At 37.3% G+C, this 16900-nt stretch overlaps 1 protein-coding gene across 3 annotated transcripts in view; it reads left to right on the top strand.

Moving 5' to 3' along the window:
- KHDRBS3 (KH RNA binding domain containing, signal transduction associated 3) overlaps positions 1 to 16900 on the top strand; it is a 90496-nt gene that overhangs the window by 14081 nt on the left and 59515 nt on the right. For all 3 annotated transcript variants that reach the window (XR_005630122.1, XR_005630121.1, XM_039731510.1), the window contains exon 2: positions 12460 to 12578. Coding sequence is in view for 1 of the 3 variants with exons in the window: in XM_039731510.1 (XP_039587444.1) it covers positions 12460 to 12578 (119 nt within the window). In the remaining 2 variants the exon portion in view is untranslated. The remainder of the gene's footprint in view (positions 1 to 12459; positions 12579 to 16900) is intronic.

Genomic DNA, 16900 nt, shown 5'->3' with positions numbered 1-16900 from the left:
TGCTTTAGAAAGGGATCCTGCCAAAGGAGCAGCTCTGGGAATGTAATTCCATTTATGATCAACGAAAATTCATTGTAGCATTTCTGGTGTTGTCTGGCTCTGTGACACTGGTGATTGAGTCTTTAAACCCACATGTCAGATTTGGTAGAGGGATTTGCGAGTGTGTCTCTCCTGTTGGCATGAGAAAGAGTTTATATTCCCTGTGGTTAAATGTTCTTTTCTGACGCATTAGTGGACAGTCAGAGTTTTCAGTTCAGTGAAGCACCTTTATTTCTTGGGTGTATGCAAAATAACACGTTCCAGCCTCTTTAGGTGGTTCTTCTGTATGTGACTGGACGTGTCATCCCCGCACTTGCTCTAAGTCAATGAATGGAGAGGGGGAGGTGAGATTTGAAACTTAGTAACATATGACCCTTTCTCTAGGAAGACTTCATGGGTGCACATGTTAAAGTTTCTTCCCAAATTTCATTTTTTGCTTCGTTTCCCTTCGTAGTAAGGAGCAATAGAAAAGTCTACCTATTAACTGGTTATTGCTGTCTCAGCAATAACCTTCATCCTTTAGGTACCCAGACTCAAAATTTCTTAAGCAGCTGTATTTTTTTTAAAATTCATTCCCTTTGTCCTCTGCCCCATCTAGAAGATAACTTCATTCTGTACTTTTGGAAAATGGAGCATCAACATTTTCTTTCCCATATAAAAGCAATTTAAGCATCACTGAATCTAGAAGTAATGGCACCTCAGGTAGTTTGCGTTGGCACTTTTCTTATTGTTTCTTGGCAGACAGAAGTGATGAAGGAGCAGAAACTTGAATATATGGGGCCGTGAAGGCAGGTGGGGGACAGGCAGGGCAGGTGTCTGGTTAGAAGCAGCTTCTGCAGGTTCCCAGCATGGCTGTTAAAAATATGACCAATTTTGTTTTTGCTGTCTCACCTTGAATGAATGTAGGTGAACTTCCCTGACTGTGAATTGTTCTACTGCACTTAAAGGTGTCAGCTGTTTTGTGCCTGTGACTCTTTGTAGTAGTTGATTTTCAGTGTATAATCTGTGGAAATGTACTGAAATATGCTGTTTAAACTATTGAATGTAGGAATTACTCACCTAAGAACCCATGTGCTCATCACTGGGAAGAAGTGTTTGGTGAAAGCTGGCATTCTGAAATTAGCTGGATGAAAACTAAAACAGTAACATGTCTAAAGTTAATTTATCAAATAATTATGTGATATAATTTGACTGCAGTAAAATGCAGACATCACATTTTAGATTTTCATATAAACATTTGATTTTATACTGTCTTCAAAACAAACTAGTAAGACAAATAAATTTGCAATGTCTTGACTGCTGAGTAATTGCACAGAACATGCAGTTTTCCTGATTCTTAAGGTTATACCATAATCATGTCTGTTGGAAAGAAAGTTGGACTTTTAAAAATACTTTTTACTGGAGGAAGATACTTTTTGTAAACGAATTTACTAAGTCAAAATATAACTTAACCAGAAGGAGCTGATTAGTTCTGTTTAAGGTGAACATGAAGATACTTTCTTTAGAGAAAGATTTTTGAGTCAGAGCTGTTTCTTATTGCTAGTAAACCCATATCATAAATGCTACTAAAACTGTAGTGTATTTTAGCTTTGTAAGGTGTGTTTCAGCAAAACCTTACTGGAGCAAGTTGGTAGTTACTTCAGGTATTTATGCAGGTATAAAACATGGTCTGTTTCAGCTTTTCTTATATTTGGAAAGATGCATAATGTTCTATTAGGTGAATGCTAGAAATACTAGTTAAAGAAAAAAACCTTTTCTTCATAGATGCCAGGAAAGTTGGAAGATTGCCTTCCTCAGGGAAGATGCTGCATTGACAGGCACATGGTCCTACAGAGGCAGAGATTTATTGCAGCTGTAGATGTGACCACTTTCCTGCAAAGACTGGTCTGTTGAAAGATGTTTGGTCCTTTCATTAAGATTTTCAGCTGGATTGAGTCCTTAAGATGGACTTTCAAGCTTAAAACACTTCTAGGAGAGTCTGATCTTGTTGTACCATTCTGTGAAGTGAAAAGAAGTTTAATAGCAAAATATTTGGAAAAAAATTGAATATGGTAGCAATATGCATTATCCTGTGTAATGTCTTCATACACAGAAAATAATTTGGGTTTGCTTGCTATTGAGCATGTGGAAGGGATTGTAATTAATGTTATCCCTCTGCTAGTTAATTTTTAACTTGGATGTTTGAAGTTTTTAACATCCAATTTATGTTGAAGCTCATACAAAAAATTACTACACATTTCTTTAAGCTGCACTTTCCCCCAGGACAGTTGCAAGCTGCCTTTGTATGTTTTTCTTGCCAAGCTACATTACTGCAGCCCAGGATTGTAATGGGTGACAAAAATAAAAGCACTGCCTACAATAATTTTATCAAAAGTGGTGCTTTACCTCTTTTATCTGCTGGCAGTGGAAGTGATGTCCTTCTGAAGGAATCATGAAGTGGTTTGGGTTGGAAGGACCTTAAAGTTCATTTAGTTACAATCCCCCTGCCATGGGCAAGGACACCTTCCACAGGACCAGCTTGTTTAAAGCCCATCCAACCTGGCTTTGAGGTTAGAGGATTAGGGTTGTGTTAAACTAATCCAGGAGGGTGTGTTGGAATTAGTCCCTTTTCTTTTGCATGTGCCAATTACAGTCCATAGGTTTGTTTCCTACATCTGTGCATCAGAATGCACAAATGCTTTAGGATGCTTTAGGGTGTTACCTTTTTCATAAGTATTATGAAGGCATTTTTAAAAATTGTGATTTTTTTTTGTTTGTTTTTCAGAGTAAAATATACAACTCATCTATTTTATGACCCATGACATACATACACCTGTTTTTGTGGTTTTGTGTTCTGTCTATACAAGATTACTTTTTCACAGCTTGCTTTATATTTTGTACATATACATATATTTTGTGCTTTAGTAAACAAAGTTTCAGACATGGAATTTCTCAGGATTCTGAGAAGTTTACATCAAAGAACACAGGAAGCTTGTGTTAAAAATCAGCAATTACAAAAAATTACAAACAGTAATTGAGACAATTACAAACAGTAGGTTGAAACAAGAGATTATACATGAAGCTTACTCCATGTATGCTATTTTTGCTATGTTTTTATGCTATACTCCGTGTCTATGCTATTTTTAATGGTTCATCTTTTAGAGGCGCTAAGCAGTGATTGCATTCACTTTGAGTTCACTCAATCAGTGCAATGCCACAGAATATATAGATGTTTTTATCAATTCTATAGTAAGATTGAAGTTATACTTGTTGGTAAAGCTTATGTAGGATCAGTGGGTGTGAATTTAAGTCATAGCAGAGTCTGGTGCTAACTCTGAATTTCACTGAATTAAATATAAGAGTTTAAAAACACTATAGATACTTGCAATAGCTTTATCTCTGTTCCTTTCCCTAACTCTTTGGACAGTGACAAGTTTTTATTGGACATGAAATGCATTTTGGACAATGTTGCATTCTGGGAAGCAGTGGGAAGAGCTGCATGCTGTGTGCATTTTCAGCCATGTGCAGTGGAGAGGGAAAACAATGGACTGCTGTACCCTGGGTCGGGCCATATCTGTTTCTCTGGACTGTTCTAGCATTCCTGTGATGAATGAATGACATTGATTTGTGCCATGCTTTCAGGTAACAAATCATGGCTTTCTATGTTTCAGTATTTAATGAGAAATAAATCTTGGGCTGGGGGAAAAATTTATTTGAACTATTAGTTTTTAAAAAAATACCAAAGATGGAACAAATCTTTGCTCCAAAAAATAATTTCAAAACTTCAACAAAACAACAGAAATCAAGACACTTGCTAAAACTTGCATTAGAGGAAGGATCACCACTTCCAAAGTGCTGACAGTGCTGTTCTGGTGCAGCCCAGGTGCTGGTGGCCTTTGGAAGTGCACCTTCCTGGTGATGCTCTGCTTGTTTTTTTTTCTGAGCTTCAGGTCCTCTTCTGCAAAGCTGCTTCTGATGTTTGGTTTCCAGGCCATTCTCTTTCATGGGTTTGTTCCTCCATAGGCAGGGAACTTTGCACTTCCCTTTGAACTGCATAGGATTGCTGCCCATTCCTCCACCTCTTCGAGGCACTTTGAGTATCATCACAACCCTCTCGTGTTTGGATTGCTCCTGGTTTTCTGTTGTGTAAAGTTGCTGAAACTGCACTCTGTGCCTTCAGCCAGGTCACTGATGAAGATGTTAAACATCATTGACTCTCAGAGTTCACCACTGATGTCTGGCCCTGTCTGGCCTGGTTGTGATGCCCCTGACAGAGTCCTTTGAGCCAGGCAGGTCAGTTTTCAGTCTGCCTCATGTCTCTGTCGTGTGCCTCATCAGTCCACATGAAAATGGGGTGTGGGAGGCTTCTCAGAAGCCCTACTACAGATGGGGTGGACACATCAGCTCTTTTCTCATCTCACATTGTTCATAGTGCTGTTTAGTACATGTAACTTCCCGCCATGAATTTGTGCAAACTGCTCTCTCATCTTGGCCTTCTATGCTTGGAAATGGTTTTCAATAGCTGTTTCCTACATCACCTTCCAAGAGATCAAGGTGAGTTTTACTGTGCTGTGGTGTCCCAGATCCTCCTCCGTGCTCTTGAAGATAGGAATGCTTGCCTCAGTGACATTCCCTGATGACCATGACCTTACAAAAACAGTGGCCTATTGATGACATCAGCTATCTCTGTCAGTATTTGTGCATGTTTCCTGAAACTTCTGCTTTAGTGATGGTTTCAAGTAAATTATGACTTACAGAAGTGAGTTGTGTTTTACTGATATTTATCAGTGGGATGTGACACATTATTGAATTAAAGATTGCCAAAGTGTGAGGCTCTACCCTGGTCTTCTGTCATTGGGATGGAAGCTCCTGGCAAAGCTCTAGTTGCCTAAAAATGATTTTTAGAGAAGTAGAAGAGAACACTTTGTCTTGCTGGTGGCTACATAAATCTTGCATAATGCTAAGTAAACAGCTGCACACTTATTTGTGTAACTATCAATTATACAAAACACAGGGATGTGTTTTGTTAGCATAGCTATCTTCAAGTATTAAATATGGTTTGTTTGAATCTGCTGGCGGATTTTTAGACTGCAGTCTTTGCCAGTGCCTTAAAGTGTGGTCTTAATAGTGCTCAAGTCTGTCTTAATGGTCAACAACTGGATGTGTTATGGCTACTGCTTCACCTTGGCAATAGTTTAAAATGTGATATTTGCATATTGAGAGCTGCAGGTTGTGTCCATTTTTCAGTTGAGATCTGATTTATGCCTTTTCTTGTGAAAGTTGTCAGAGGAGTCACAGAAAGTTAGCAGTACTCTGCAGTGCTGTGTGTGTGATAAGGAGGAAAGATTATAGGCCCTTCTTGATTCCTCACCAAAATGTCAAGTGGAATCTTGTGAAAGAGCTACCTGGCTGTGTTCAAATGCTGAAATGAAAAAGGTGAAACAGCTGCTTGGAAGGACTCCTGATACAAAATATTAATTTCATTTTGCCTGGGTCCTATGAACCAAGTAGTCTAAGATGCTCTGTACACTGGATTTTATTTTTAAGTTACAGAACAAATGAGTTGACTTTTTGTAGCTAGAGGATGCCTGACCTTGCTAATTTAGAAATATTAATGCTTAAAGAAAGATCTGCAGTAGGTAAATGTACAGTAGGTAGAGTAGCTAAATCATACAGCTGATTTTAGCATTTTGCTATAAGTTGTCTTCACAATGAGATAAATAATTTTCAGTGGAGTAGGTTGAGGATATGGGACTGCCATCTACATCTTGTTTTCTTCCTGAGCAAGATGATTAAACATCTGTTAATACCTTATGCATGATTTTGACAGTTCCTACTGTGGTACTTCCTACCTTACTGCTAATATTAATCAGTCTAAACAGATTTTAGTGGAGTCATTTTTGATGTGAAGGTAATGGGTGTTCATTTAGTTTTGAATTGCTTAAATAAAAAAGCCCATTCAAAATATTTGTCATGTTGGTGACTGAAATTTATTTTCAGATCAGTGCAGATAGTAGTACCTAGAGTGTAAAATAGAACTTACAATGCCTGTGAATGCAATTTAAATAAAGATTGGTTTGAGTCCTTCAACAGGGATATTATTATTAATTTGAGGATTCTGAATGCTGTAGACATCATTCTGGCATGAACTGCTTATTTTATTGTAAATTGAAATTAGATTCATTGTCAGTTGCTTTTAGAAAATTAAGGTGGCATGTGAAAGACAGTTATTTGGAATTCAACTATTGTAATAATGAGCATTAGTTGAAACAAATTAGTGTAGTTTTTTATGCACAAGTCATGTTCTTAATGCGTTACTTTCTCTGCCAGTTCAGAATTAGGAGCTATTATGGATGCAAAACTTGCAATTTTTAAAAAGAATTTTTAAAGGATTCAAATGTTGGCTGAGGAGAATAGATGAAATTTTCTGAAGCTCTTAAAGGAATGGGGATGGGTGCATTAATAGAAAAACAGCATTAAAATGGAAAATTCTGTTGCATTTTTATGTGTGTTTTAGACCCATTCAGGATGAGTCCAAATATTGCCATTCCACATATATTTAGTTTCCTTATTTTAAATATTTTGAGGCTATTTTTGTTTGATTATTTTAGTTCCCTAATTTCCCCCTTTTTTGTGTGTGTGTGTTTTTAATGAAGACACACTAATTAGTATTTACTTTGGAAACATCTTAGAGGGTAGCAAAAGGGATATTTGTCTAAGCATTTACTCATATCAGAAAATGTTTAGTTGCTGAACTTAATTATGTGTTTTTCTGGGGGATTGAGATGCCATATACAGTTGAAATTGAGAAATTCTGCATTTTTCTGTGAATGTCTAAAAAGAGAAACTGCTTTGGAGCAAACTGGACTATGCTAGACATGTTTTAAGATACTCAAAAGGAGTAGGAGGCTAATGTTGCCTCTTGTTTAGTGCAAAAATTGGGAAGGTTGTGCAGCTTCATGCTGATCAAGAGGACAGGGAATGAGCAGTAGGTATTTTAGAGGCTGTTGTAAGGAAGTCTGTGAGGTTTATTTCAGCAAGACTTTTGGAGTGTATTAAAGCCTTGGTGTGGTGATTCTAGTTCAAGTTCGTGCTGTGCAGTACTGTTTTCAGCTCAAAATTGAGAAGTATTGGTTGGAGAGGTGCTGATTCAAAGAACTTGAATTCATCCTCTACTAGGGCAGGGAACAAAGGAGTCCAGGGTAAAAGATGTATAATTTAAAGCACAATCAAGACCATTTTACTACAACAATAATGAGATTAAGCTCTCATCAATTTAATAAAAATTAGAATTGTAATTGAGTTCACCATCTTGTGTGCTCTGGATTTACAAAACTCCTGTAAAGTCTGTGGGCAATTAGTCAGCATCCAGCACAGCAGACTTCTATGGCTTGGCTTCATTGGAAAAGTTTTTATATATTTTTTAAGGATAGGTGTTCTTAAAATATGTCTTCTGGGATAAATTTCGAGGTTTGCCACAGTGAAAATTTCCAAATAAACGGTATGGAATGCTGATATTGTCAGTTTTTGTCCATTAAGGAAACACTTTTTTTTTCCTGAAATTCAGCTACAACTGACTTGGAGCCCCCTTTTCCTCTGGGCACTTGTCTCTTACCAAAGCTTGACTGTATTCCTTAAAGGAGGTCTTCCTAAAATGCAAACTAATAAGTTGAGGTATGTTTTTTGTAGTACAATCACTTTGATTTGTTTCTGATGTGAAACCAAAAGGAATCGTGCTGCCAGAGGAAATGGCCATCCTGCTCAGTGTTCTGTCTCCATCAGTGGGCAAAACCTGTGAGTTTTCAAGAGCTGAAAGGACAGGGGAAGTATGTAAAGATGCTTAGCCTTCAGTTTGACTTAAGAGCTTTCTGAATTGAGGAGGGTGTGACTTTTCTTAGTCAGCTGTGAAGTTGTGAGAATTCACTGAGAAATATTATTGCTGTTGGGCTATGCTTCAGTAGTTGTACAACATGCTTGATTGAGTCAGTCTAAATGTTGATGTTTCCTTTTCTTAGATACAAGGCAATAAAATTGCCCAAATAAAGCAAAATCAATTGCTTCTATTGTATAATGTTAGTAATTTTCAAACCTGCTTGATTTAGGAGTATTTTTAAAGGATAATATAATTCTAAGAATATTTTCACTTTCAAAATGAATGTGGAAACTACTTCTAGTGCAATTGCAGTGCAGTTCCATCAATGCCCTGCTCTCTTAAGCTGTGATCGTGTGGATAGCCTTGAATGAGCCTTGCATTTTTCACTTTTTCTTTCATCCAAAGCAGGAAAAAGTTAGTTCAAAATTACTTGGATATAATGGTGTGTTTGGTAAGACATCTGAATCTCAGGAAATAAAGTAGAAACTTTCTTAAGGATTTGCAGGCAATTTGACCTGGTGTCTGTTTCTCCTGATCTTGTGTAAGTGAAATGTTGCCTTAAGGACAAATGCAGTAAACATTTCTATTTACTTTGAGGTTGACATTACTTCTTATGTTTATTATATTGATTTACTACAGACAAATAGGGCATCACTTTGCTCAGCATTAAACACAAGTATTTATATTGGCTTAGCCAAGGGAGCTGGAATCCTGGATTGTACTTCTGCCCCAGGAAGATTAATTCTAATTGAAGAATAAGAAACAATTCTACTTTCTCATTATCTGATGTATCTACCACTGTTATTTGGTGAATTAACTGAGGACTAATCATTGCTTAGATCTCTGCTATGATTAAATCTAAAGAAAAGATTTACGATCCCTGCATTTATTATTGCATGCAGTGAAATTCCTGTTGCATTAGCTGCATCCTTGGTCTGAGAACATGAGATTTTAATCTCTAGCATTATAGGAAGCTTTAATCACATGTTTATTTACTGTTTGTGATCTAGGAAATGGTATTGCTTCATATAGCAAAGCAGTGCAGAATGTAATCTAAGGATTAAGAAAAGGCAAATCTTCCTATCCATTTGACCTTGAAAATCTGATTGGATTTCCTGTGTGAACTGGCATGGTTTTTCCCTAATTATCTAAACTTGATGTGTGTGAATGATATTGCAAGAACTGTGCAGATATGGATAAAATTCTAATGCTTAACTGTATTTCCTGTTCATCTTAGATTTCAAGTGCAAGAAATAAAGTGAAATCTGAGATAAAATGTGATTAGTGGACTGGACTTTGTTAATACAAAACTAAAGTCTTTTACAACAGCAATGAAGAGGCAGAAAGTCTTAAATCAGTTTGATTAACATTAGAGCATAACAGGAAAAAATTACTTAATCTTTGTACTGCTTTGGCAATGGACTATAGCTGTTTGTTAGTAAAGTAATTTGTCTTTAAAACAAATGGGGGAAATTGTGATCCATTTTGCTGAGAGCTGATTTGCAGCCTCTTAATGGGTTTCAGTAGCTTATTCAAGCAAAAAGAAAGTTGTTTAAACAGTGCAAGTAAAAGAATAAAGGTTTTTTTGCTTAAAATGCTCAATAAAGTGTGTAGATACTTGGGGTAGAAAGACTGATTTAAGGAGTAAATAAAGTGTTTCTTTTAATAATTACTTTAGTGACTTGGAAGTTCAGTATCTACTAGAGCAAGAAGAGAATGGTCTTTTCATGTTTTTTATCAACTCAAAGTAGTCCCATATTATGAGCATATTTAGCATTAATCACATTGTTGCAACCAAGTCCTTCAAATACCAATTCAAATAACCTTTCTGAGCTAAAGTATTTAGGAAATACAATTAGCACTGTATTGATCGCTTAAGGAATTTATGCAGCTGGCTCAGCTAAAGAATGTTACTGAGGTAGAACTCTGTGCTTAAAGTGTATTTTAAGTGCATCAGAGATGTCTGAAACAACTAATTTCCAGGTGTAATATTTTTTGGCAATTTCTAGGAAGTTCCTTAAGCCACTGCTGATTCATAAAGTTGTGGCTCTCACTTTCGGGTGGGCAGGGGGATTGCAGTGTATGCCATGCTGTGCATTTGGGGATAACAGTGTATGACTCAACATGAGAGAATATATTTTTAGCTTTACCAGTTCATGGGCTTTGATGTTGAAAATACTTTTATTTTTTAAGTTTAGATGCTTCAAGTAAAAGTCCTTTACTGTAACAGTAATTAGAGTGACTGAGAACTCAAATGTCTTGCACCAGGCTGGGATCAATTGAACTACCTGGGGGGTCTTGGTGCACTGCTCTGTCATTAAAAAAAAATACAGCAAAATGCATTAATTGAATTTAATATTTAATGGAGTTTAACTGTACTTTTCTGACTTAGGAAAAATTTTAGTCCTAACATTTAAAATCAATAATAAACCAAATCATATCAAATTTTGTTGCAACTGCATTTGCTTCAATCATTAAAAATTGATGTATTTTTATTACAGTTTTAATAATCAGCATCTCATGGTGTAAAATATTGCTAAAGATTAGCAAATTTCTGATCAGTTTTAAGCTTTGAATGTTTATACTAACAGTAATGCCGACAGCAGCCTTAAAATTAGTGTTTTTACTTGTAAAGCATAAAAATCTCTAAGTACCTCATCTTGTTTATCGTGAGAAATCAAAGAGCTTTGTCACTACTGCCCTTGTTATATGAGGAAAGAGCAGTGTGAGGTGTATCTGTATTTGAATGCTGTGACAGTATTATGCTTTTACACCTGAATGTGATATTTGGAAGCTTTGACTTCTAAAAGGTACCAGTCAGCTGATTCTTGAGTGGGAACATGACAACCTATAAAATTTTAGTCTTAATTTAACCTGGAGATGAGTTCCTATTTAAATTGATGTAACTGTATATTTGTTTAATTGCTCATAATTCCCCAGTCTGTAATGTGGCATTTCCAAATTTCCATTTTTACCTGGATTTTGAATATTGAAATGTTCTTCAGTTGTTGTTAGCTGGTGGGATAATGGTGCTGGAGACTTTGTGTTTACTGAGCATGGCCAAACAAAGGATATGCTGGAGCAAGGTTACTTTGATGGGGCTTCTTCAGAATTTTTACATTGCTACAACCCATAGGAATCAAAAACTTTATGGAGACTTGACAAGAAGTTTTGGAAGTACAGCTGAGGAATTCTTTTCCTTCAAGAAGCCTTCAGATATTCTGAGGCTGGTTTGACTTCCTTAGTTTTCAGGGACTGAACAATCCTTGAATAAATTGGGTAAATGAACAGTAACTTGGATAAATTGTTTTTTTCCTGTTTTGTGTTAGTGAAGTTAAAACTTGCATGGAAGATAAGTTTCAGTTATTAAAAAAGATGTTGGCATCTGAATTCTGTACGGGTAGATGGAACTGGAGTGGTATTCATTAAACAAATCTGCTAATAATGCATGGACTTTTTTGTAGTTAGAAATTTGTTGGTTTATTCTCTTTTTCATTGGACCTAATTTCCAACCAGACTGTCTTTGAAAGTGTACTTACTGAAGGCTGGTTTCTCCTGTATTTTTGATTGGTTTCTTTGCATTCAAGTTTTCATTACAGTCTCCTCTCAGCCTAAGATCACATTCCCATTAAAGAAACTGCAAGGTCTTGATGAATGTCCTTAATTTCTAGAGGTCCAGTAGAATAGAAGGGTGTTTCTTGTTGTAACAGCTTAACAAGATACATGGAGATGCTTGTGCAGGACAAGTGCTAGATTCCCACAGGAGCACTTCTCTGGCACTTGTGAAATGGGTTGGATTTTGGTGTGTGCTGACATTCAGTGCTGCAGCCCACAGCATGATGGACCCAATCCAGAAAATACCTCAAGAAGTGCTTCACTTCGTCTCCCTGTGTGCTCATGAATCCTCTCTAATGAAATGAAATCTGCAGTTCTTCATCAGCATATTAGAGAGTCAATATTTGGAGAAAAGTATAATCAAGAGTCAGTTTTGTGTGTACCTCTGGAATGAATAGAGTCATGCAAGCCAGGGTTTCAACTTCTAAATCCCATTCCTAATAATGTCATTGTTGGTATAACACTAATCTCGGATTTTTGGGTATGATCTATGTGCCTCAATTACATTTCTGAAATTCCAAAAGATTAACTTGACATTTGTTCCTAAGTCCACTGTAGAAAGCCACCATGAAAACTGACACTTTATTTATAGAAGAGGAATAAAATTGTTGAATATTAAACTATGCTATGTTTTTTAATTTATACATGCTCAAAGGTATCTAGGAATAGTTTTCACTGATTGAGCCATATAAAAAAATATATCCTAAGTGGTAAGTGAGTACAGTGTTTGCAGTGCTAATTCAAGGTGCTGGTATAAGCATGAATATACAAAAAAGGGAAACATGCTTTACCCTTTTGGCCCTGTATAACCAATTATATGTATTGATTACACAATTTAGCATAAGTATGCCATACAGTATTAGCTTTGATATTTATTTATTTATACTGAATTTGAAGATTCTTGGCTTTTATATTTCTGCATTAAATTAAAAAACAACTTTTTTCTTTAACAGAAATTGAAAAATTCCAAAAAGGGGAAGGAAAGGAAGAAGAAAAGTATATTGATGTAGTCATCAATAAGAATATGAAGTTGGGACAAAAAGTTCTGATTCCAGTAAAACAATTCCCTAAGGTAAGCCCAGTTTTATATTTGATGAATGTAAGTTCTTATAAATGATATTTCACTAGTATCTTAACTATTTAATGTAACATTTAAAACTATTGCCAGTCACTACTGTTGCTCTTCTGCAATCTGTTCTGTAAGAGCTCTAAGGCAGAAGTGATTCTACCTTAGATCTCCTACATTCTTTATTTGTTGGAATAAATGTGCAGGAAAGTGGTGCTGATCACACAAAGTAGTATATGTTGAGAGCAATAATTGAACCATATTTTTGGGTAGTAGGATCCTCCTCTTCCGCATATCAAAAGGAAAAGCAAGTTTTGAAGTTGAATCTGATGCCAGACTTTGAAACTTTCTTATTGTAGCTGGAAGTGCAGCTTAAAATGCACCATTAAGGAACTAATTGTGAAAATTTTCATCTCATTCTCTAAAGCTTCAGCCATTGTTATTCTTGAATGAGTTATAGCTTTACTGCTAAATTATGCAGTCTGTTCTGGAGGGGTAGAGACTGTTTCATTAATATCTTTGCCCACCATGAATTCTTAACACTTCTTTACTGCCAAGTATTATCCTGCACTAAAATATTGCTGCCTGGAAGCATTTATGCAACATTCAGTAGGCTGTGGAACTTTATTATTTTGGTGCTGCTTAAAATTTTAAGGTTAATGTTATGACAATCAGATTAGCATTTTTTTAATTTGTTTGAAATGGCTTTTTCCTGCTAGAAGTTTCAAGACTATTTGTTCATGGAGGAAAAAAAAGTCACCATTCCTCCCTCCTATTTAGGAAAACCTTTTATAATTGTTTGTTGGTTGTTTGGTTTTTTTTCTGCACAGTATCAGTGTTTTTCTCACAGGCCTGTGCAGGATAATTTTCAGGGATTTCTTTGCTGCTGTTCAAAGTTTCATTAAATATTCCTTGAGTGAATGCAAGACTGCACATCATGTGGGCGCCTCTTTGAAACTCTGACTTAAGTCATTTTTATGGTTAAGTAGAGCTATGTACAAGCATGGAGAAATACAAAGATGGGAAGGTAAAACATAGGAACCCCTTACTCCATGGTCAGTGTTTGCAAACAGGATGTTTTACTTCTAAATATTGAGATGTAGATACTTGGGCTCAGGGGCAAGACAGGCAAACTGGCTATTAAAAAGGGAAACACTGCCTTCTCAAAGATACTTCTGCTTCTTTATTTAGTGTCAACTTTCTTTATAGGACTAAACACTGAAATTATTTAGGATAGCTAGTAGGAAAGCCTTTGCCATATTTTGAATGGCTAGAAATGCTCTGCTGTTTGATTCTGACCCATAAAGACACTGAACTGGAATAAAGCCTGGTGTGTGCCATGGAAATAAGCCTGAACTTGTGTCCAGGCAGGTCCAGGGGTGCAAAATAAAACAGCTGTGCAGAACAGAAATGTCATGTGAATTCCTTCATCTCTACTACAACTGCTCCACAGAAAGGATAATATTGGTATCTCTATTCACATATATCTCTCTTCCACCAGAGTGTATAAATCCTAGATACTTAATATTTAAGAATATTTTTACCCCAATATTTGGGGGCTCAACTTCTCTCAAAAATTTCAATTTTATTGCATATAGATGGATATTTGATAAAGTTTGCTCATTAAATATTTTGTAGAGTCAAAATGAACTAAAATTTCTCACTGCATAGGGAGTATCAGTTCAGAATTATGATAGGTACTCCTGATACCTCTGAAAAGCACCTGCCCTAAACCACAACGAGTCACTGCAATTTGCTATCGCTTGGTATTAGAACCAGGCTTTTGGTTTTATTTTTGAGATTTAATAAATTATGATACTATGTATGAAGCTTCAACATGGCAACCTTATCCTGGGATATGTAGTCTGCACTGACATGAGTTTTAGATGCCTGTATGTGGGAGGAAAAGTCTTTTTGCATCAATACATTTTTGAGGTGCTAATCCTACTTATATTTCATGTGTTCAGAGGAGGGGTGAGAAGTTAGAGATACTTTGTCAAGATTTATGGGATGGATATAGGGTTGTTCCAGTCATCTTGGTTCCCCTGAACTGTATGCAGGGCGCATGTGTTGGATATTTATCCATGTTGTCTGATTGGACACAGCCAAGGTGGCTTCACTAAGGACAAGCTGTGTGTGACAAAACTGGTGAACTCCCTTGACAGGGTTACAGGGTTGGTAGATAAGGGGGAAAAGCAAGTGACGTTATCTATGTGGATTTGTGCAAAGGATTTGACACTGTTCCATGTGTCACTCTTGTCCCTAAACTGCAGAGACAGGGAGTTGATGGATGGCTGGCTTGGTGGGTAAGGAAGTGGCTGGATGGTCGCCCTCAGAGTTGTGATCAACTCGGTGTCCAAGTGGTGACCAGTGAGGAGTGACATTCCTTGGGGGCTGGTGCTGGGACCAGCAGTGTTTGACATCTTTGTTGGTGACATGGACAGTGACACTGAGTGTGCCCTCTGCAAGTTCACTGACCCAGCTGTGTGGTGCATCTGACACTCACTGGAGGGATGGGATGGCATCCAGAGGGACCTTGAGAGATGGGAGAGGTGGGGCTGTGCAAAGCTCATGAAGTTCAGCCAAGTGCAAGGTGATCTCTGTGGGTTGGGGCCATCCCAGACACAAAAACAGGCTGGGCAGAAGATAGAGCAAGAGCAGCCCTGAAGAGGATGACGTGGGGTGTTGGTGGAAGAGAAGCTCAACATGATCCCAAAATGTGCTCTCACAGCCCTGAAACCAAAGGTGTTCTGGGCTGCATCCAAAGCCCTGTGGGCAGCAGGTGAGGAAGGGAACTCTTCCTCTCTGCTGTGCTCTGGTGAGACCTGCTTGAATGAGTCTAGAGGAGGTCATGAGGATGACTGGGGCTGGAGCACCTCTGCTAGGAAGATTGGATAAGAGAGTTGGAGGAGGCTCCAGGGTAACCTTACAGCATCTTTCAGTACCTAAAGGAAGCTTGCAAGAGAGCTGGAAAGAGGCTTCTTACAAGAGCGAGGAGTGATTGGAAAGCGGGGATGGTTTTAAACTGAAGGAGGAGAGATTTAGATCAGATAGTAGGAAGAAATTCTTCACAGAGCAGTGAGGCATCTATCTGGTATAGTTACCCAGAGAAGCTGTGGATGCTTCATCCCTGGAAATGTTCAAGGCCAGGCTGGATGGAGCTTTGAGCCGCCTGATTGAGTGGAATGTGGCTCTGCCCGTGTCAAGGGGTTTGGAACTGGATGATCTTTAAGGTACCTTCCATCCTGTGATTCTCTTCTGCAGAGCTTAGCAAAAATATTGTGATCCTCATGAAAACCTTAAATGCTGTTTTGCATAAATGCTCTGTGCCTCTGCACTGCTGTTCTGTGTACGTGTGCAGTTTCCTAGACCATTTTACCCGTGGTAGGTGTTGGTATTGCTGCAAATGTGTTGTTGGTAGAAAATACCAAGGGAGAATTCCTAACCAGAAAACTGGTTAGACAATTTATTTCTCATTTTTGAGTTTTCTTTCTCCTGATTAGTGTTGGTGACAAATGCTTCAAAAGAATGAAATTGCAGACTTAAATATGGATGAAATCTGTGCAAAAAATCTTCTGCATGCCAGTATTGAGTTCAGAGTTCTCCTATCATTCTGGCATGTTTGCCTGCAATCTAGTCTAATGCCGTTACCTATTTCGCAAGATTCTGAACAAAGACCTCTCCATTTTTTTCAGGAGATGTAGTTTTTATGGGGTTAGTGACCTGGGAATTGGCTGTTGAAGGCTGACAAAATCATTGTAATAATTGATAAATCTCTCAAACATTGGGTTGCAGTTTGGGTTTAATCTAACTAACTTTGGTAACCAGAAAGTAGTGAGAAAAACAAAGTTTGCTTCAACTTCATTAACAAAATATTCCCCTAAATAATCGATCCTGCTTTTAAATTAGATCCAAAAAATCCCCCAAGTTATTAAAATTATTAAATTATTAACAGTGTTAAATAGATGAAACTGAAACTAACCACAAATATAAATTATTTTTGCCAACAGAAACTATTCCTGTGTTCATGTTTTCCAGGGATGACTCTGGGAAAGAAAGATGCCCCTGCTGTTTATGTATATTGATATTTAATTAATCCTATCCTAATTTTTGTTGAACCAAAACAACCCATCACTTCCCTCTTCCCAAGCAAGACAGCTTGCTAGACCTGAAATGTATATTACATTGCCTTTTCCTTCCTTAAAACTTTTCTGTAACTCTGATTCCTTGAATAAATCATAATAGCCTCAACACAGGTCAGGCAGTCCAGGCTCTGATCAGATCAGCCTGGCTTGGTAATGCTTGCCCACATTTCCTGTCCTGTCAGA

The sequence above is a fragment of the Passer montanus genome, unplaced genomic scaffold (assembly GCF_014805655.1).
Source record: "Passer montanus isolate IOZ18808 unplaced genomic scaffold, ASM1480565v1 scaffold78, whole genome shotgun sequence".
In the NCBI taxonomy this organism is placed as follows: domain Eukaryota; kingdom Metazoa; phylum Chordata; class Aves; order Passeriformes; family Passeridae; genus Passer; species Passer montanus.
The sequence above is the reverse complement of the archived record's forward strand: the minus strand, read 5'-3'. Positions and strand labels throughout refer to the sequence as shown.